Genomic DNA, 21,507 nt, shown 5'->3' on the forward strand with positions numbered 1-21,507 from the left:
TAATTAGTTTGTAGTTTTGAACAGAAAGACACACTAACACTCTGTCTCAGGACGAAGCAGTAGAGAAGGAACTGAGGGTGGTTTGACTGCACAGCCCTATATAGTCCCAGTGCGGGGCAGGAGGATGTGTAGGGTGCACTCATGGGCCAAATGGGCACTATTACCAAAAATCTCAGATCAAAAGTGCATGGAATATAAACACGGCTGAAGTGGAGCACCTATGGGGACACTACTAGAACCATCAAATATTTGAAACCATCCCATACCTTGCAATAACTGAAAGCCTCTTCTCCTTTCCACGTAAGAGAAAATCACTCTGCTGAGATCTCATCAAAGCAGCAAGGTTAATCTCCAGCAAAGCAATTGTATTTTCAAACATTGAGGTAAGCAAGCAGAAAACCTGCAGTGACAAGACCATGATGTAACATTCCCCTCCTCACTTCAAATTAAGCTATAACTCTAGATAAACATTATTGATGATAGCAGAAAGTGAGGGATTATTCATGAAAACATTAAACATTCATGAAAACTGCTAATAAACCAGTAACTGATTTTATTTGGGTGGCTCTAATCCATCTAACAAACGGTTAAGACGTACTCAAGAGAGCAGCATTGTCTTCCTAAACATATGTTCAAACTAGTTAAGGAACTTAATTGCTTCCCAAACAGGCCTGCATACCCAGGGTGAAGTGTGAACTCTAACCCCCTCTACAATCCTGATACCACAAAAGTAGCATGAAAAGGAAGTGTATCGAGGAGGAAATTCCACGGGTCTTCAAGGAAGTGAATTTATATTAAGATCCTGAGCTGCAGGGATGAGTGAGCAGAAGTCATTTTTAAAACAAAAACGCTCCTGTTTTTAAGTAGGAATAAGGCCCTTGGCTCAGCTCACAGTCCTGTGGGCAACAAGCACTGAAGCAAATAGGCCACATCAGCAGCAAAACTCACATGCCCTAAGCAACCGGCCATGAACTTTCTTGACGATGCGGTGCACCAGCTGCCACACTGTCAAATAACTTTCAGAGCTCTTTCAAAAGGATTGGGAGGGAAAGAGAGAGGAAGTCTTCTCATGTCTTCTTCCACCAGAGCACCTGCACCTGCCTCATTTGTTGTTCGTGACATAACTATCTGAAGTTCAAATCAAAAACTAGAAAAATCTATTTAGGTTTTTGTTACTAATAATAGTATATATGTGGTGGGGATTTTAAAGTTACTCATGGACTATACAGTAGAATCATCAGCCACCTTCAGGAAAAGTACTATACAACTCACAGCAAGTAAAACAAAAATGTATTTAGCATGCTTTCAATATTTTGATAAGAAAACTTTAGAAAATGAAGCAGAGAAGTTTAAAAATAATTGAACAGTATTTGCACTGTTCACCTGAAAGTTACTGAATACTTAATAACTTGTTTAACAAACACAGTAATTGTGTACTACTTACCTTCCCATTAACTGCCTTCCTCATTAATGCGCATGATCCAGCGAACTGAATACTGAGGCCACTGTAATCTTTACCAGAAAAATTGTAAAATGGTATTGTCCCTTTTTTAACAGGAAATATAATTAAATCAGAGAAACTTTTGGGTGCAAATCAGTTCTATACTAATTTTACACCAGTGTAACTCCATCGTCTTCAGTAAAGATATTCCCAATTTCCATCAGTAAAAGTGCAACGTGAACAAAGCCCTTATGTCTGATAATCACAAATAAATGATAAAATTAGATGCAGATTCATTACATAACAGTGTGCTAGTGCAACTGATCAGCACAACTAGGAAAAGGGACAGCATGCGAATTATAATCATGTATTGACCAGGAGCCCTGGCTTTCAGCCCTATGCAACCATTTTTGCATACCAATCCCTACAGCATTCACATCAGATCAGAGGGAAAAAATAAATACTTATGAATTCTATCAAACTGTAATTAAATATTTTATGATCATACCTTTATAATGTAAAACAGCTTCTAATTCAAAGTTTGCCAAGTTAATTATGAACAAACCAGCAGAGCTTCCTATCCACAAACATCTGGCATTTACAGCAGGAAAACTAATTGTAAAAGGAAGAAAAAAAGAGTTATCTGTAGGTTTTCCTTTTTATCACTTAAGATACACACAAATTGCTTTGTTCAAGCATTCTATTCCCCATTCCACCCCACCCCACCACCACACAAACAAAGAAAAATTGCATCCCAGAAAAATGAAACTGGGCATTACAATGTTAAATGGAGATATTTTTGAAAATACAAATAATTAGAAAAGCTGACAGGCTTTGAGAAGTAAGAACAGAAATATCTATGATTTTCTGTAACTGCTCAAAATGTTTAGGTTCTGAAAGAGAAGCCAAACTATTCATATTACAGTATAAGCAAACAGAAAAGATGGATGGGAAAAAGCAGATGATGTTTTTAATATGGACTTTTTATTTCTATTTATTTGTTTCTTTTATGGTAGTGAATCAACATTTACTATAATTCCTGAAATATAACAAAAAGAAAAGGAGTACTTGTGGCACCTTAGAGACTAACAAATTGTTAATTTTTTTGTATTTCTAAGATTTTCCCCTAATATATTTTCATTTTTAAGTCTTCCTCCTACTCCGATTACTATGACTGGGCTGTTTCTCATCTGGTGGAGTGACATCCTAAGAGTAGAACTGGTCAGAAATTTTCCATTGGAAAATGCTGATTTGATTAAATTGAAATGTTCCACAGGAACATGCCAGTTCCGTCAACATTTTCAGTGGAAGCCAGATAGGCTGGCCAGCTGGCATACCTGATCTCCCTCCCGCCTGCCCACTTGAGTAGGCAGGCTGGCAGAAAATTAGGATCCCCAGCTAGCCTACTCCCCAGTTGCCCACCTAGTGGGCATGCTGCCCGGCTCCCCAGCTGCCCACCTGGCAGGCAGGCTGCCCCAGAATTCTAGCTGGCTGGCTTCTGGGTGGGCTCCCTGTTTTTCTATATTATACAAACTATTAAACAAAATACCAGTTAGACCAATTACAAGTGACCAGTTAGAATACCGGCTGAACAAACCAAGTACCAATTAAAAACAATTAGAATATCAATTACTAATTCTAATACCAAGCAGCCATTACAGTACTAATTACCCATTAGAAATTTATATAAAAATATATAATATAATCATAAAAATATTTATATTATGACATGGCAAAATACTCAAACATTTTGACTTTTATATTATATTATAAACATATATAACTAAACTCTAATTGACAGTCAAAACCAAATGATTTTGATAGTATTGAAACAAAATGTAGATAATTGAAATGACATTTTCTTTTGAGATTTATTTGAAACCGAATTAGGGGATTTCGTTCTGCAGGAAGTTTCAAAATGTCTTTTTTTTTTCTGTTCAGATTCTTTATATATATATATAGAGAGAGAGAGACATTTTGGAATTCCTCACACCACGGGAATTTCAGTTTCCAAACAGGTTTACCTAACAGAGATTTGTGAATGCTACTGTCAAACTACAGGCAGGCAACCATCAGTTTCTCTTTCACAAAGTTCTCCAGTACACAACCTATATGATCTCCACTGATCCTGTGACCAACAGTCCTGGTATTACTCCCTAATTCAGATATCTAGTATCCTGTCATGATTTTGTTCTTACCAAGCAACTAAGGTGTTCTGCCAAATTTCCTGAATTCTTTTGTTTATTATTTAGGATATTTTCTATGTACACATATATAACGTTCATTTACAAATAATTCTTAAGTATTAATATAGCTGCATACACTTTAGTGAACCACAGTAAATGCAAGACCAATTAAGGAGTACAGAAAGTTGTCATATTTGCATTGTGACAGCCAATAAAATAGGGGCGAGAACTATACCCTGTGAGAAAAATATTTTCATGCTGAGCGCGCCAAACTGGGTTTAAAATGGAATTTAAAATAAAGAATACAATTTCACCACTTGACAGTGCTAAACCAAAATAACACAGTAAGCTTTTTAATTATTGCATTTTGCAATAATTGAGAGGAACAATGTAAAATCTCTCTATAAAAAGAATATATGGAAACACTATGCATATTCATATAACACCTTAATTTTACCCACCTATAATGTGAACCCAGCAAAGATAATTTAACCTAAGAAATCTTTGGACATAATCAGGGTATGAAAAGAGAACTGGCATGAATAAGGAACAAAGCCAGAACAAACCTAGAAAGTCCACATTTGTGTTAAGGAAATTTTATAAAATGAAATCCACTACTCAAACACACAAGGCAAGGGACCAGCCTGATCTGTTGCAATTTCAGCCACTACTCTTATGGAAAGAGCTATAATTGAACTATGAGACAATCCCGAAGAGTGAGAAATGTGCTTAGGAAAAATATAAAAACTTGTTTTTGACAAAGACTAACAATGTTTTGATGTCAAAATAAACAAACACCTGGATCAACATTTTTTAAAATTTTATTCCAAATAAAAATCAATAGACGTTTTAGGCACTGCTTATGAAATAAGGGCTCAAGAGTTGAAGTGAGGACATGGAAAAGCACAAGACTAAAGTTTGTTATGCAAATTGTCACCACAGATGTACAATTTCTCTTTTTAAAAAACAGGCAAACCCTGTCTTAAGTATTAGAGCAGGAAAATATAATTTTATGTGTGGTTTTTGAATCTTCGGTCATGTCCTAGCTAAAAAATATGCTTTTATTGCTCAGTCCTTAGCATGTGTGGACTTCTACCTTAACAAATTATTTTAAATTAGCAGCTATGTTATTCAGTTATGAAAAGTGAACATTGTACATATGGGACTTGATTCTGATCTCCTTTACTCCAGTGGACAGACTCTTGATTTACAAAGATTTTGAGAGGAGAATTAGGCCCTCAATCTTTATAACAAGTTTTTTAATACCGTGATGTTCAACATGATAGATTGCTTTAATCAACAATTTTCATATTACAGAGGGGTTACAGTGTTAGTTTATTACAGAGTTTATTACAGAGCTACAGAGTTTATTACAGAGTTAGACATTTTACATGTTCAAAACAATATCCCTACCCAGAACAATGTCACCTTAATATCAATCAATAAAAGACAAGGCAGGGGTCTCCCAGGCCTGGTCTACAAACAGTCTTTGTAGCAGCCTAGCTATTTCATTAAGAGTGTAATTTTTTTTTTAACCTGAAACAGTTATATCAGTACAACCCGTCTAATTGACACAGTTATAACAGTAGAAAGGTGTCTTATACTGCTTTATTACCCTTCCCACATAGGAATATGTGATACCAGTACATAGGCTTTTACATGGGTATAACTGTGACCTTGTCTACACTTGTGGCAGTGTGTGTACATGCCACAGTGAAATGCAGGCTGCATCCTCACTCACTGTAGTGTGTAGCTGTGGCAGTGAAAGGCTCCAACAGGGGGGAGGCAATAAGGAAAGGCTCCGGCAGCAAGGAGGTGCCAGAGCCTTTCCCCACCGCCATGAAAGACTCTAGCAGTGGGAAAAGGCGCCAGCGTGGGGAAGGCATGTAATAGTACAGTGCTAGACCTGCGAGGCACTGCTTGGGCATGTAGAGAGTCATGTAGAGTACATACCCTTGGGTTCAGATGTGTAGGGCACTCTACTCACCTAAGCCATGCCTCACCATCTACACTGCTGTTTATACCTGTTCTAACTGGTCATGCAGTGTCTGTATTCTGCATGTGCTGCAAGTGTAGACGTACTCACTGCGTCCACACTAGGGAAGTTATACCATTTCAACTATACCAGTATACTGGAAAGCAATTCAACAACTAAACAAACCTCCACTGTGCAATATTAGCTCTTATAGGGAAATCTGGTAGAGCACCCTATATTTAGATTGCACAACATTATGTTAAAAAAAAATCTTGAGGGTATTTTTTTTGTTTTTTGTTTTTTAAGCTGTAATACCTCCATTGTTCACAACAGATCTTTGAAGTTTGGCAGGGGCAAAGCCCTGTGAATAGAGATATGCTTTTCCCATGACATTTTTAAATCAGCAGGACTGAACAACTTGCACCCAAGAATATTAAAAGAATTAGCCAGAAGAGCACTCTGAATCATTAATGTCAATTTTAACATATCATTGGACACTGGATAAGTTCTAGAATACTGGAAAAAAAACTAATGTTAGAGTAATATTTAAAATGGGATGACCCAGGGAATCATAAATAAGTTAGTCTGACATCAATCCAAGGCGAAATGGAAAGTTCACTATGGGACACTAAGAGTTGAATTAAAGGATGGTAGCATAATTAATGCCAATCAACATGGTTTTATGAAAAATAGGACTTTCACGCCTGATATAGTTTTTGGATACTATCACAAGTTTCGTTGATAAAGCTTACAATGTTGTTCTAATATATTTAGACTTCTATAGGTATATGACTTCTTTTATAAAAAAAACTCAAGATTTGTTAGAACTTAATACCCTCAGGGCAAGTCTACACGACAAAATTAAGTCAACCTAAATTACGTCAACGTACAGCCACAGCAGTAATTAAATCACTTTCAATCAATTTCAGTGGGATGTCAGTGGAAAAGTTCTTTAAAAAAAGAAAGGTAATGAAATAAAAAGCTACACTTACAACATTAAGGATATGACTGTAACTGACAGAACAAATTAAGTTAGGCTGCCTCTTCATCTTTAATTTGACATTTCCTACATACTGCTGCATAGGTGAAACATAAGATTACAACAGACCTGACCCCTGAACATTTTTGACATAAACAAGGAGATCCTGAGTAGCAAGCTTGACTATTACTTATTGTCTTGCTTTTTCCAGTTTGCCTCAGGCCCTTTAAGTGTGGTTGAACTTTAAATACTGTGTCCAGCAGGCACCCTCTTACTCCACAGATGTGCTCCCTGTCTATATTCAGAGTCTTTGCTGCTAACTTTAGAGATAAAATTTAGCAAATGCTTATTTTCACTGCTGGTAACCTGGCAGAGCAAATAAAACTATCAGAGAGGCAGCTGGATTCTATTCCTTTTTGTACATCAACAAAATAGTTTATAGAGTCCAACTGCAAGGCCAATGAGTTACACCCTTACAACCCCACTGAAAGCACAGAGATCACACAAGTGTTGCCATGGGCACTGTCAGCAATGCATGAGAAGGAAAGAACCAAGCGTGACTTTTAGATTCCAAGATGAGTTTGCAGTGCTGGTAGTTGTAAAAAGTTCGTTTCTTTTTAATCTGCAAACAGAGTACTGTTGATTTGGAAACAGAGAGATAATAAACATGGAATCTCACAATACCTCTTAAAAAAAAGAATTACTTTTCAGAGTAGAAGCTAATTTTTTATTTTGTAAATTATTTTGTATATGCCACTTAAGTAAGAATAAATTACTAGGGCTTGCATCTCACTGAATGAATGAACTAATGTTATTATTGTATCACGAAATTAGAATAGCCTGCAGTGAAAGTAATTTGAAAGCCAAAATCAAATTGCTAGGCATGGTTTTCAGTCGTATAGTCAATGATAATTTATTGCACTTACAAGTTTTCTTCTTTGCCTAAACTTATTGATTGGTCACAGTGTTCAATTCTGAGGACTGGCAATGTTGTTTCCACTGTTTTTTCTGGACTCATGTCATTGGTGCTGTACAGCTTAGAAAACTTCTGTATTTGATCTAAAGAAGATAGACATTGACTATTATCAGACTAGTGAAATGGATCAAAAGTGACTGAAATGGAATGGACTGAAATGGAATAAAGAAATAAAAGGGTAACTCAGTAGTAGCGCAATGTACTAGCATGAAGAGGGATCACATTTAGAGGCCTTTGCTTCAGCAGATGGATTACCAGAGCCAGCACACTAGAAACACCTCATCCCTCTCTGAAACAATGCCACTCTATTTTGCTATTTTAGGGTGACTGGTCTCAGAAACCTAGTCCTGTCATTATCAGATGGAAACAGTCACTATGACGCAGAGACACTGATGTGGGAGGAAAAGTAAACAGCAAAAATAAAGATTCTTAGAACTTTTAGAGGAATTAACAAATGTTTATTCCAGTTATACAAGTGATGAATAACTCAACAGGACCCAATTCTGCTCTCCTTTGAAGCCTCTGGCAAACCTCTCACTGACTTCAATGAGAACAGTATCTAATCCACAAAATACAGCGTTTGATATACACATACAAAGGGCAAGCTTTGTTCTCCTAGATACACGTGCTTAACTCCTATTGAATTCAGTGACAGTTGTACATGAAAATCTGAGGGCAGAATTCAACTAATGGTGGTTAGGAAGAGAATACATTCAGTAGCATACAATATGTATTAAAGCATAACATAGAAAAGTGTTCTAGAAACATCACAATACCTAATTGTTGTCTAGATTTTCCAGTTTTGCTGTAGAATTTATCTCGCTCTTTCTTTAAGTTTATATGTACCACACAACGGTACTGGTGTCCACTGAGCAAACTGAAGATCCAAAGCTGAAGGAGGACGACAGAATCAGTCACAGCATCAGGTTTTTGACATTGACGATAACACTCATGCACAGTGTGGAGTGTTTGGTCTCAAGTTTATCAGCCTAATTAACATAAATACCATTTAACTCTCTCACTGGAGCATCTCATTGCTTAAACAGCACATTTTAGGAAATTTTAATTTCACAAGTGCAGAATTTATAACACAAAGAGTCAATCACATGTATTCATGTTTTAACAATAGCAAGGAAGATTTTCAAAGTTCAGGAGGCAGTTAGAAGCCTAATCGCCATTGACTTTCAATGGGAGTTAGGTATCTAACTCCTGTTTGTACCTTTGAAAATCTCCCCCATCATCTTTTTGAAATGATTATAAAATGTTACAGAAACCTTTGGAAACTTTGCATGTGATATCTCATTGGCTCATATATGTCCTTTATTGCTTATGTTTTCTAGGCACGACAAAAGTTTAGCCTTTCATTTTCTCCACACTCCTCTGAACTGGTGCAGTGGGTGAATAAAGCATTTTATGGCTACAGCAAATGTTTAAAAAAAAAAAAATCTTAAAGATTGACTAAACTACAGATTACCACAGATCTCAATTTGCAAGGATTCCCAGCAAGACTCGCCCATATACTTCTAGCTTAGACTGTAAGTCATACTGATTGGCCAATAAATAAAAAAATTAATTGATTTTCACACCTCATTTTAAAACAAACTTGCAACTTCTCAATCTGCATACACAGTATATTCTTTTACTGATATGTGATTTTAGACAGCTTTACCAATGTATTTAGAAAAGTTTTTCCATTTAGTTTTAAAGCTCAGTTCTATGCCATAAGTAATCAAAACAATTAAGGTTCAGAGCAGTGAATTATTCTAATTAAAGTTGTCTTTGTAACAATTCCAAATACAGAGATTGAGACACTTCCTGATACACAGGATGTTCCTAAATGTTTTGATATTTTGACAAAAATTAATATTTACAGCATTTGCTTGATTCTCACCTGCCCATCAGCACATCCTGTAATAATCTGTTTATTTTCTTCATCAATGAACAGACTTAGCAAAGGAAATGCTGTAAAAAAAAATATATATATATATATATATATATGCAGTTATTTTTATAGTACACATAAATCAGGTTTTATATTTTAAAATATGCTCTCAATTCAGTCAATGGGAAATAAGTACATGCTAATGTGCCTTCTCAAATTGTGGTAAAAGAAAACAAAACAGCTCTTTTCGTTATGTGTATCCTAATTATAATAAAAATGAGCATAAATAACGTGGAAATGCCATGTATTGTGATTGTCCTAAAAAAATATTAACACAACCTTTATGTAAAAGCTATTACAGTATGCACACAAAATGGGAAGGTTCCCTTGTGCCAAACATAACATCTGATGAATGACAAGAACAAGGTGCTCAGATATAATGGGGATTAGTATAACATAACATACCTATATGTACTAAATGAGACGACACTAATTCAAGCATGTCATTAATACCAACACAGATAAAATGTGCATATGCAATACCTTTAGCTAGGCAAGTTATATTTTATGCAAGTAGGCCAAAAATTTCTAACTTGGCACTAAATCCATATTTTCAGAGATGCTGCAGTTCCTACTGACTTCAAGTTTGCAAATGATGGCCCTAGTATTTACTGGCTAACTGTGCTATTTTGAGTATGTCAACCCACAAAGGTGGACACTTATTTTTTCTTAATGTGCAAGATGCTTTCCTTTCAAAGGCAGGCGATACAAAGAAAGAAAACCATACCTGTTAACACTGCTGATTGGTATATTAGCAATCCAGTACAATAGTCCCAAACCTTTGGAAAAAAACATACATTAAAGTGTAAATATTTATTTAGATAATTATGAAAAAGAAAAAGAAAAAATTATGTCTGAAGTAAAAAGTACAACATTGCAAACTGACAAACTACAAATCTACATCAAGGGATGAATCTAGAGAAACACAGACATTTACAAAGGCAATGACTAGGCAGGATTCTGTTCAACACGCTCCTTATGAGATGTATTTGTTCACTACACAGTTTAAGCCTTGTCTACACACACATTTTACCAATTTAACTAAATCATTTTAGAAACTGATTAATTAAATTAGTGCTATCCTCTTGTGTGGATATATTTAAATGGGTTTAAGAATGCTTTATACATTTAACTTATGTCAGATCCTCATCAACTTAAGCTAAATCAACATAAACACATTCAAACTGATTTCAGAGTGACCACATAAGGAACTTGCACCAGTTTAACCAGTCTCTAAAACAATTTAGTTAAAATTAGTACAACTTTTGGGTACTGACAAAGCCTAAGCTAGCCATGCACAAATGCAAGTCACAAGCTTCCTTAAGAAATGACATAGCACATTATGGTTAAAATTTTACTGCAAAATGCAATTTTCAAAGTTTCCTAACTCAGCTAAATCAAAAAACAATTTTCACTAGTACACTCAGGGCATGTCTACACTGCAAAATTAAGTCAACTTAGCTAAGTCAAGTCAACATACAGCCACCACAGTAATGAAGTTGGTTGTGCATGTCCATGCTATGGTCCTTGTGTCAGTTGAGCTTGTCACCACTAGCGGTGCTTTTACTGATGCAGAGAGCTACCTTGGGTAGCTATCCCACTGTTCAACTCACCACCTGGTGTTTTGGAAAGAGTCTGCAAGCCTCATGGGAGAAACACATTCCCACAGGGGTGACTGGGAACGTGGTGTGAACGTCCCATGATGCAGTTTTCTCCCTCCCCTAATTTCTTCTACATCCCATATTTCGTGCCTGTTTTCAAAAGCCTATCAAACCTGTGCATTCACCATCTCTACAGAAGCATGAATCCCGCACAGGTCTTCGCTATTACAAACACCAAGCACCTGATTCTGCAGTATTTCCAGAGCCGCCAGAGTCACCATGCAGAATATGACAATTCTTTTCAAATAGTCCTGCTGGAAACCATGGAAAAAAACAATTCCTGGTTGCTGCTGGCATTCACGGAGCAGCTGAACACAGTGAAGCACCAGTTCTTGTCCCAAGAAACAAGCACTGACTGGTGGGGTTGCATCGTTATGGCAAATACTGGCTCCAAAACTTTGGGATGCGCAAGGCCACTTTCCTGGAAGCGTGCAAGGAGCTCGCCCCAGCCCTCTGGTGCAGTGACACTAAAATGAGAGCTCCACTGACAGTGGAGAAGCGAGTGGTGACCGCTCTGTGGAAGCTTGTAATGCCAGACTGCTACCAATCAGGTATGGGGTCTGTGACACTGTTCACTAATTAAAATTCTTATTTAACTAAGATTACATCATGGAAAAACCTTGTGTGTCCCATCCAAGACCTCTTAGTCGTGTTCAATCTGGTAACGATGTGTTCAGTCACTTAGGAGTCATCCACACAATAGGTCATCTTAAAGACAACGTCTACAATGAATCCACCAATGTACCTCCTCTGGTAGTTTATCACCAAATGGGGAAAATTCCACCGATGGCCTGTTATTCTGAAAAGGGGTATCCGTACATTGACAGATACAATGTGTTTGAGATGAACACGCTGCTGTGTGGCCAGAAGGAAGGTACCAGCAGCATCTGTCGTTATCGTCACTGGTAGCCTACCAGGCTAACCAAGTAAGAGGCTCTTATCATTTAATAGTGAAAATTCCAGTATTGTAATAACCAATTATCAAAAATATATTATTTTGGTCAAATGAAGTGCAGGGTCACAGGGTCAAAATTTTGTTACATGACAAAGGCACATATACTAATTGGGCAGGTGGCAATTCTCCTCTACCTGCGTCTAGTATGTTATGTAAAAAGCCAGGCTTTAAACAAAGGGGTAGACCCTAAATTTATGTGATAGGTTCATTAACAATGACCCTATCAAAGGGAGGACTGTAGCATATAGGGCTAGCTTGCCTTTATTATATTCAGAAATGATGCAAGGAACCAACATGACTGTATCCTGAAAGACATTAGCTTCCTCAGTTAGCATAATGCTTGAGGCCTGTGACCTTTGAACAGACAAATGGTCTAACGGAAAGCCCAAGTATTGGGGAGCTGAAATTGGAGTTTTAAGTGAATTTCTGACCACAGGAACATGAGTCCAACCACAAGAGTGTCATGGCAACGAACTGATGTTCATAACAGGTACATAGGTTACGTTCACGGATAACCAACCACAGGAGGGCCATGGCAATGAATTGACATATATGATAATATGTTGAGATTACTGATATACTACCCTATAGGAGGACACTCCAACAGTGGTAAGGTGAGGAAATACAATTAAAGAAGAAGGGGAAAACCCATACTGAATATGCATCAAATATAGTGGTGTCAATATAACATATTATAAAAGTTGCATCCCAGCCCAGGAGCAGTAGGAGAAAGATGTAGCCCTTGGGGAGGTGCCAGAATGATGGCCACTGGTGATGAGGGGGAAAGATGATGGTGATGAAAATGATGATGGCTAGCATTTCAGATTGTTCTGCAAGGGATGGTGAGAGATGTACATTCTGTAGTATCTCTATCTACGTTACTGAGTTGGGGTGTTTGTTACTGTGCTAAATGCATTAATAAATAATTTGTAAATATAGAAGAGTTCCTATAGTGTGAGTGTTGCAGCTGTACACATCAGGGTTCCCAACTATAAAATAATATAAACAATATTGGGCCTGATCTTGGGACAAGAACCTGTCATCCCTAAAGTGATAACTGGGAATTCTTAAGTAATCACTATAATCAATCCATAATTAAGGCTACAATTTAGTTATGGGTATTTTTAGTAAAAGTCATGGACAGGTCACGGGATATAAACAAAAATTCACGGCCCATGATCTGTCCATGACTTGTACTATAAATACCCCTGACTAAATCTTAGCTGGGAGGGTCTGGGGGGGGCCAGCTGCTAGGGGGGGCACCAGCTGACAGGGGCCACTGAGAAGCAGCTCCTCCAGCTGTCCCCGGGACCTGGCTGCAGAGGCTGGCTGCAGAGCCGCTCCAGCGACGGCCCGTGTGGCTGTCCACAGGGACGCCTGAGGACCTGTCCCCAGGGCCAGCTGCTTGGGCAGCCCTGGGGTCAGCCACACTGGCCACTGCAGAAGTCATGGAGGTCACAGAAAGTCATAGAATCCATGACTTCTGCGACCTCCGTGACAGACACGAAGCCCTATACATAATCTATAGATCAGCCTACAGCAGCACCATACCAGAGTGACTGCTTGCCTGCGTTGCCTTTTGGTACACCTGCCACACCTCCTTGGCTTTCACGCGACACTGCTGCAGGTCCCTCTTGTAGCCCTTCTCCCCCGTGATCTGAGCGATCTGCTCGTAGATGTTCACATTTCTATGGCTGGATCAGAACTGTGCCTGTACAGCCTCTTCTCCCCATGGACCCAGGAGATCCACCACTTCCTGTGCAGGCCAGGCAGGAGCATGTAGCTGGCATGCTCAGCTGGGCAGCTGCTAGGTAGCAACACTGGGTCTACACTGCCACTGTGTCGACCTAACTTAAGCACTCACCTCTCACAGAAGAGGAGTTATTAAATCGATGTAGGAGGCAAGTGATGTCAGCAAGAGGAACATTGTAGCGTACTGAATTTACTAGGTCGACATAAGGTGTCTTACATCAACCTAACTCTGTAGTGTGGAGCAGGCCTCAGTGACAGAATTTAAATTAGACAAATTTAAAAAAACTGTCTCCAGCCATTTCAGAACTGTTCAAAAACTTACAAGAATGTTTTAATAATGGAACAAAGTGTGTTTTCCTCTGTTCTCATACTTTGAAATGGACAAAGTTTTACAGGCTTTCAAAAAAATATTCTTTTCAGGTACAGAATTAGCCTGGGAAATTTCAATCCAAAACCTAAAAGCGAAAGGAAGTTATGACTAATTCTAAACAATGGCTTAGAATGGAAAAACTTGTTCAATCTTAATTGTGGCTAATGTTCCAACTACAATATTTGAGTATTATTTTTATATAAGTACAGTCTCAAAATAATTCAAGACTTGCCACTACAGCATTTGTTAGACTTAATTAGGAGGGAGAAATTATATTTAAAAAATTCATAAACTTGTATTGAAGCCTTCTTGAGTAAACAGACCTAAGTTTGTAGCATAGACATGGCCTAAATCGACTGAAGTCCCATTGACGATCATAAACCACTGTAATTACATCGATTCTCTATGTTCACATAACGCTCCTTGCGTCAGAGGAGCGCGTCTACAAGTGGTGCTCTAGTACCAACAGAGAGAGCAGTACACCATGGGTATCTATCCCATTGTGCAAATTGCCACCTTTTGCTGCTAAGAGCATAGGTGCTGACTCCATGGATGCTCCAGGGCTGGAGCAACCAAAGGAAAAAAAAAATGGTGAGTGCTTAGCACGCACTGGCAGCCCCCCATCAGAACCTCCCCCTCCACCCAGAGCCTCCTTGCCCACCAGCGGGCCCCACCAATCAGCACCTCCCCCTCCCTCCCAGCGCCTGGAGGCGGGCTCACCATCCCACGATAAGAGGTTTTTTCATTCCATGGGCTTCTGACTACGTTTCACACTGCTTTTCAACCGGCCCTTGTAAACTGTGCACCCGCCATCTCTGAAAGCACGGATACTGCACTACACTCCAGTCTTGTGATGTGTACTATGAACACAATGTGGCTGAACCTACAGTATTTCATGAGCTGCAAATCTGAAAAAGAATCTGTGGCGTCTGCCCTGCTGTGTGCCACGGAAAGAAACAATTCAAGACTGATGTTGTCATTCACTAAGCAGCTTCATAGGGCGGACCATTACTACTGGGCTCGGGAAACAGGCACTGAGTGGTGGGCTTGGATTGTGATGCAGATATGGGATGACGAGCAGTGGCCGCGGAACTTTCAGAGGGGCAAAGCCACCTTCCTGGAACTATGTACAGGGCTGACCCCTGCACTGCAGTGCGAGGACACCAAAATGAGAGCTAAGTAACAACTACGGGCAATTTTTTCCGCAGATGTGTTTTCTTGACAATATACTCCTTTCCACAAGATCTGGACTATCCCCACACATACACTTATTTTTTTCACCAAGATAAATTAAAGGACTAGATCTGAATGAAAAGCCGATTTCCATCCTGCAGGAAATTCCAATATTTTAACATTTGGTTTTGTCCAAATTTGGCATAAGAAGTCAAAACAATAATTTTCACTGAACAAAAAGTCACAAAAGAATTTTATTCAGAAATGTCAAAATGAAATGAAACATTTTGACATTCCTACATTGAAACATTTTATTTCAGTGTATTTAACTGACTTGGAACAGGATGTTTTGAGTTAGTTTGACATTAAACTGCATCTTCCTCAGATACCACAGTACCTCATAGGACTTGTCTCAGGCTCCAATTTTTCCCTATGGGTTGGGCGCCACAGCCAGTCTACATTTCCCCATCATGTAACTTGAGCAAAGGGTAGACCACAGTGCATCATGGAAGATGTAGTCTGGCCAAGGAACCTGCCCAAAGGAGAGAATGGGGGTATGAAGCATCCAAACTAAAACTCCTAAACTAAAACTCCCATGAGGCACTGCAGCAGCATAGGAAGATGCAGTTTCATTTCACAGTAGTCAACATCAAACTTTTCTGTTCAGTTAAACAAACTGAAATATTTCAATTAGGGCCAAACAGACCTGAAGCAAAATATTTCATTTAGATTTTGCTGAAGGAAAATTTTGATTTTGTGGAACCTGAATTTTTTCCTTCAAAAAATCATTTTGAGGGAAATTCCCAACCAGTTCAACTAAGGAACAGGGAATCAATGAGTATTTGTTTTATACCATCTTGATTAAATATCAATGTTGATAAAAGTAATGCACATCAGAAAACACAATTCCAACTACACATACAGAATGATGGGTCTAAATTAGCTGTTTCCATTCAAGAAGGAGATCTTGGAGTGCCTGTGGATAGTTCTCTGAAAACATCTGCTCAATTTGCCGTGACAGCCAAAAAGCTAACAGAATGTTAGAAACCACTGGAGAATACCACCATCAATACTTTGAGCATTTCAGGTCGCCCCATAACAAAAAAGTACAGAGAAGGGCAACAAAGTTCCTGGATGATAGGTCCATCCATGGAAATTAGCCAAGATGGTCAGGTACACAGTCCCATGCTCTGGGCATCCCTAGACCTCTGACTACCAGAAGCTGGGACTAGACGACAGGGGAGGGATCACTAAATATATTGCCATTTTCTATTCATTCCTTCTTAAGCATCTGGCATCAGCTACTGTTGGAAGATCATATACTGGGCTAGATGGACCACTGATCTAACCCAGTATGGCCATTCTTATGTTAAGTATTTAAAGGGAAAAATGCCCATTTTACTCCAAAGAGACTACATTTGTTAAAAGTAGAGTATGCTTTCCTTACCTTAAAGCTTCTGTCTTCAGAGACTGATATAAGCATATTTCTCTCCCAGGTGCAAAACTCAGCTGCAGTCACTGGAGCCAGATGGCCTTCCAACTCAGTTAATATAGCCTCATTCTGTGATTAGTTGAACAAGAAAGAAAAGTAGATCAAACTTCAACATAAAAAAGTTTCATTTGTTCTGACTTAAGTAATTAAAAAATACCACTACAAAAAGAATGTCAAACTGGGGCACATTATACTATTTCACGTACACCTGTTTTCTTACTCCCAAATGTATTGTATCACTGGCAAAAATCACTATGTCTATTGTATTCCCTTCTCCAAACATAACAACATATAAAAATACTTTCAGGTTCATCTATAAATTTCTATGTTATTACCCTCAATGGACTTACACACCTAAACACCTTATTATTTGTGCTAATGTTTTCCCCAGTAATGAGAATAAATCAACATGCCTGTATTTTTTTTTTTTAATTTTTCCTTCCTCCCGTTCCCCCTCCCAACTTCTTAAAGGCTGATACCATGCTATATTTTTCTTGGCACCAATTCTTCTCTCAAAATCATGTAATAATTGTTTACAATTTATTTCCCATGTGAGTCTAGGTCACAACACAAAGTTATAGAGGCACTGCAACTCCATTACGTTTTACTGAGTTCTATTTTACACTTAAATTGGGGATTCAACCTCTGTTTCGTACGAAAAATTCAGTGTATCCGCTCCAAATTTACCACACTTACTCTGAGTACAATGTTTTTTTCTGAGAATTTACAAATAAATCTATTAGTTGGAATTAAAACTATTTAAAAATGGGTCCTTTAAGAAATGTAGCATCTGAGCCCATCTTTTCTTTATCAAAAAATATTTTAACAATAAAACAAAACACTCAAACTTTCCAAATCGTTAAAATTAATTGAAATCCTGTGCATATTTGAAGTCAGGTTGTAATTAAACAAAATTATTAATGATTGTTGTACCTAATTGCTGTGATTAAATAAGCTACACAGACTCAGGTCAATAGCTCAAGTAACTCTTAAAAGAGGCCACTTTTTGTGACATAAAAAGTACCTCGACCAATCACCACCTCCTGTACACCTAATTTGCATGTAACAATTATATTGGTTGTAGTATGAAGAAGACTGGACATGTGTCAACAGTTCTTACTGCTAGGTAACATGGAATCTGTAAAGAGCAGTAATAGTTGGGCAGCATGCTAGCTTGGTCATAAGTGTTTGAAAGGTTCCAATGGCACCATTGCCTCAACTCCACTGTACATTAAGGCAACACATCTGAGAGAACTGCAACAAGGCACCAGTCTCACTAACACAGCAAGCCATTAAGACTTTAAATTGACTTTAAACAAGCCATTAAAACTGCAAATTAAGGGACAGATTTACTAGTATGCTTTGGCTGCTTTGTGCTTCTCTGGTGACTAGCTGATCCACTCTAGGTACTTTGGGGTAATGGCATATCTGCCCTTAAAAATTCAAATTAAAAACATTATTTAAGACCGATGCTATATATCCTCAGATCCTTAGAGATACTGCATGAGAGCATTCATCCTTGGGTTTTTTGTTTAGTGTTTGTGTATGAATCTTTTAGTAATTAAAAAAATAAGGAAATTCGCACATAAAAAGCTGCATATTAAAAAGAAGCTATGGTTGAGAATAAATATCCATAACTGTGGAGTCAAAAACATTATAGGAATGTTGTAATTATCTCAGAACCAAGTATTACAAGCCAAGTTAACCTGTGCTCAACTGTCAGAACTTATTGGACTATAGTGAAGGTAAATATGTACGTTAATTTCCATTACAGTGACAGCACTTCCAACTTAGCAGGACACAGCTACTGACTTTTCATTAATTTACTCATACTAGAAGAGGTAGCGGTACAACAAAGAAGTAGAATTGTTATCTGCTTTTATTCCCCTGTAGAATCAGGCTGGGAGAGGAAGGGGACATGCAAAGCAGGTTGTTGATGTACACAGCAATGTCCCTTGCATCCTCCTGAGAGAGCCTGGATGAAACTTTCATAGAAGTACCCTGCAATCCTCTCCTGAAGGCTTCTAGGGATGGCAGCCTTATTTCTTCTTCCACAGTATGAAACTTTCTCATGCCAGCCTGTGATTACTGCAGTGGTGCCTGCCTAAGTTAACAGGCTAGCGGCAAATAGGCCAGGTGCCTTTAGCACTGGCAAAGTGGAAATTTCTGTAATAATTTTATGAACCCTACATGCACGCCTCAGTTTCCCATATGTGCTTAATTGTTACTCAGGGGTGGAAAAGGACTGTTTGCTCTCAGGGCAGGCTAAGACACAATGGTATGATTGTTGCCTTGCTGTCTGAGGCTGAATGAGTCATTGGGGGAAAAAGAAAAAAAAAAGCCTGGCTGAGGCCAATCCCCTATCAATGGAGAATTCAAGAAGACAATGGACATCTAGCAACCCAAAAGGAGATGGATTTCCACATCTCTCAGCAGCGAAATTGAGCAACAGCCCCCAGCTTGAAAACAAAGGACTGGGGAGGTGGGAGGATAAGGGTTGGCTGCTGGAAGGAGGGGGGCTCTCACCTGGATCTGACCAAAGAGGTCGGACTGAGAAACAGACAGAGTTTGAACAACTGGGTTCACTATAGCATGGCTGGTCTCAGGGATAACCAGAATGGACTTGGGCTATGCTTTAATCTTCAGTTCTCTATGCTAACCTGGAGGACTTCCTATGCTGTGTTCCAGTTAACTAATAAACCCTACTGTTTTGGTAACACTGAGTGTCACTACAAATGCTTCAGGGGGTGCATTAATCCCTGAAGAGTGTGCAAGTCTCCAACAGGAGCCTATCACATCTGGATTTGCTAAACAGAGCTCATGGTGTGAAGCAGGAGTGCTGGAGTCCTAAAGGTGAGGCTGTGTGGTCTACCCTGGAGGAAGAATGAGACCCCTTGCGGGTCTGGCACACAGAAAGAGTTCCTCCTAGAGACTGTTTCAAAGCTGGGGAGGTAGCACCAATCCTGCGGATCCATGTTAGGGACACCAGCAGCAGCTGTCCTCTTTGTCCCCTTGTTATTCTCAGAAGTGAGATATTGACTAAAATCACCACTACATGTGGAAAACGGTGCCAGTATTCAGTGTCATTGCCCTATGCAAATAGTTTCAGATAACTAAGCAAATCCCTACTCACTTCCCCTTGCCCCTGGTGGGTCATACTAACCATGGCTGGTACTGTGAGTGGTGTCATGCACAAACGCTCTGAAGCACAAGTGTCAATAAACATGTCTTCTTTAAAATTTTAGGGGGGCAAGGGAAGGGTGTTCTGAATCTTAATTTTTGCTTTCTTTGTGACTATACTGACAAAGATACTTCAGCAGTTGTCATTGCACCCTTGAAGAGATCCCTTTCTGCACCTGCAGCATGTCTTAGCCAGATAAGGAGGAGAAAGAAGAGGACTCAGGATGACATGTTCAGAGAGATCCTGCAAGCCACTGCTGCACCAGACCACAAATAGAAGGCCTGCAGGTTGAATATTGCAGACTGTATGGAGAAGGAAATAAACAAGAGAAAGGCCTAGAAGTCCCTGCAGGAAAAAGGAGGAGACGTACCAGGACATAATGGGGCTTCACCGGCAGCAAACACTGATGCTGCAGACTCTTGTGGACCTACAGGTTCAACAACCACAGGCTTGCATATCTTTGCAGTCCATGCAGAACTCCATTACAGCACCCTCAAGATTCCACATGGCATTTGGGGCTGCATCCCTACCCCTACCACTCTGGGGGACAGTAAGGACAACCACAGTTTCGCATACACTGACCTGTGTGAGCCACAATTGCTGTATGTGTAGCCAAAATGGACATGAATGTTATTTCCCCTTAATAAATTAATGGGCCAGAACTTAAGTTTTTAAATGTATTTGCTTTAAAATTGCACAAATTTTTTTTTTTTGGCAGTTGTTTTGTTACTCAATTAAATTCTGTTTGGAAAATAATTTAATCTTCATTAGATCACAACATATGCTGCAAAGTGCCAAGAGGTAGTGAAAGCACCCACTTAGTTGTTATTGTACAACGTGACAATTCACAGGAACAGGGACAAACACCGTAACAATCAAATCATAGATGTACAGCAAGCACCACAAAATCAATAGGTGCATTGACAGTGTTATAGTCATAGATGTGCACCAAGCACCACACAATTCCTAACAGACTCCAACACTGCAGGGCCAGGTAGAACACAGTGCGCCACAACACACTACTGTGGCTCTCTGCTAAAGTGCTCTTTAAAGGACTCTGAATTGTATGGCTCCGTGCTGAGCTTTTCTAATAGCCCTTGTGCCTGGTTGTTCAAGCTGCTCCGCCTTCGCACAACTTACTGAGGCTCCTTCCTCTGCATTCACCCCAGTGGCAATTTTTTCCCCCTTTGCCACACAGATATTATGCAGGACACAACAGGCAGCTACAACCACTGGGATTATTTTTCTCACTGACATCCAGTCTTGTGAGGAAACAATGTCATTGTCTTTTCAATCTACCAAAAGCACATTCAATTCGACATTGGTGAGGCCTCATCTGGAGTACTGTGTCCAGTTTTGGGCCCCACACTTCAAGAAGGATGTGGATAAATTGGAGAGAGTCCAGCGAAGGGCAACAAAAATGA

At 39.0% G+C, this 21,507-nt stretch overlaps 1 protein-coding gene across 7 annotated transcripts in view; it reads right to left on the reverse strand.

Annotated features, from left to right (window-relative positions):
* The window catches only part of WDR27 (WD repeat domain 27), a 188,780-nt gene that overhangs the window by 150,564 nt on the left and 16,709 nt on the right, over positions 1-21,507 (reverse strand). For 6 of the 7 annotated variants that reach the window (XR_012158137.2, XM_073337962.2, XM_073337963.2 and 3 more), the window contains 8 exons: positions 16,858-16,971; positions 10,227-10,278; positions 9,449-9,519; positions 8,334-8,448; positions 7,508-7,640; positions 1,950-2,053; positions 1,445-1,512; positions 267-400 (listed from right to left, as the gene is read on the reverse strand). Coding sequence is in view for 6 of the 7 variants with exons in the window: in XM_073337962.2 (XP_073194063.1) it covers positions 267-400; positions 1,445-1,512; positions 1,950-2,053; positions 7,508-7,640; positions 8,334-8,448; positions 9,449-9,519; positions 10,227-10,278; positions 16,858-16,971 (791 nt within the window). In the remaining variant the exon portion in view is untranslated. The remainder of the gene's footprint in view (positions 1-266; positions 401-1,444; positions 1,513-1,949; positions 2,054-7,507; positions 7,641-8,333; positions 8,449-9,448; positions 9,520-10,226; positions 10,279-16,857; positions 16,972-21,507) is intronic. The other variant, XM_073337966.2, reaches the window with a different exon arrangement.

Source organism: Lepidochelys kempii, chromosome 3, assembly GCF_965140285.1.
Source record: "Lepidochelys kempii isolate rLepKem1 chromosome 3, rLepKem1.hap1, whole genome shotgun sequence".
Classification (NCBI taxonomy): Eukaryota; Metazoa; Chordata; order Testudines; family Cheloniidae; genus Lepidochelys; species Lepidochelys kempii.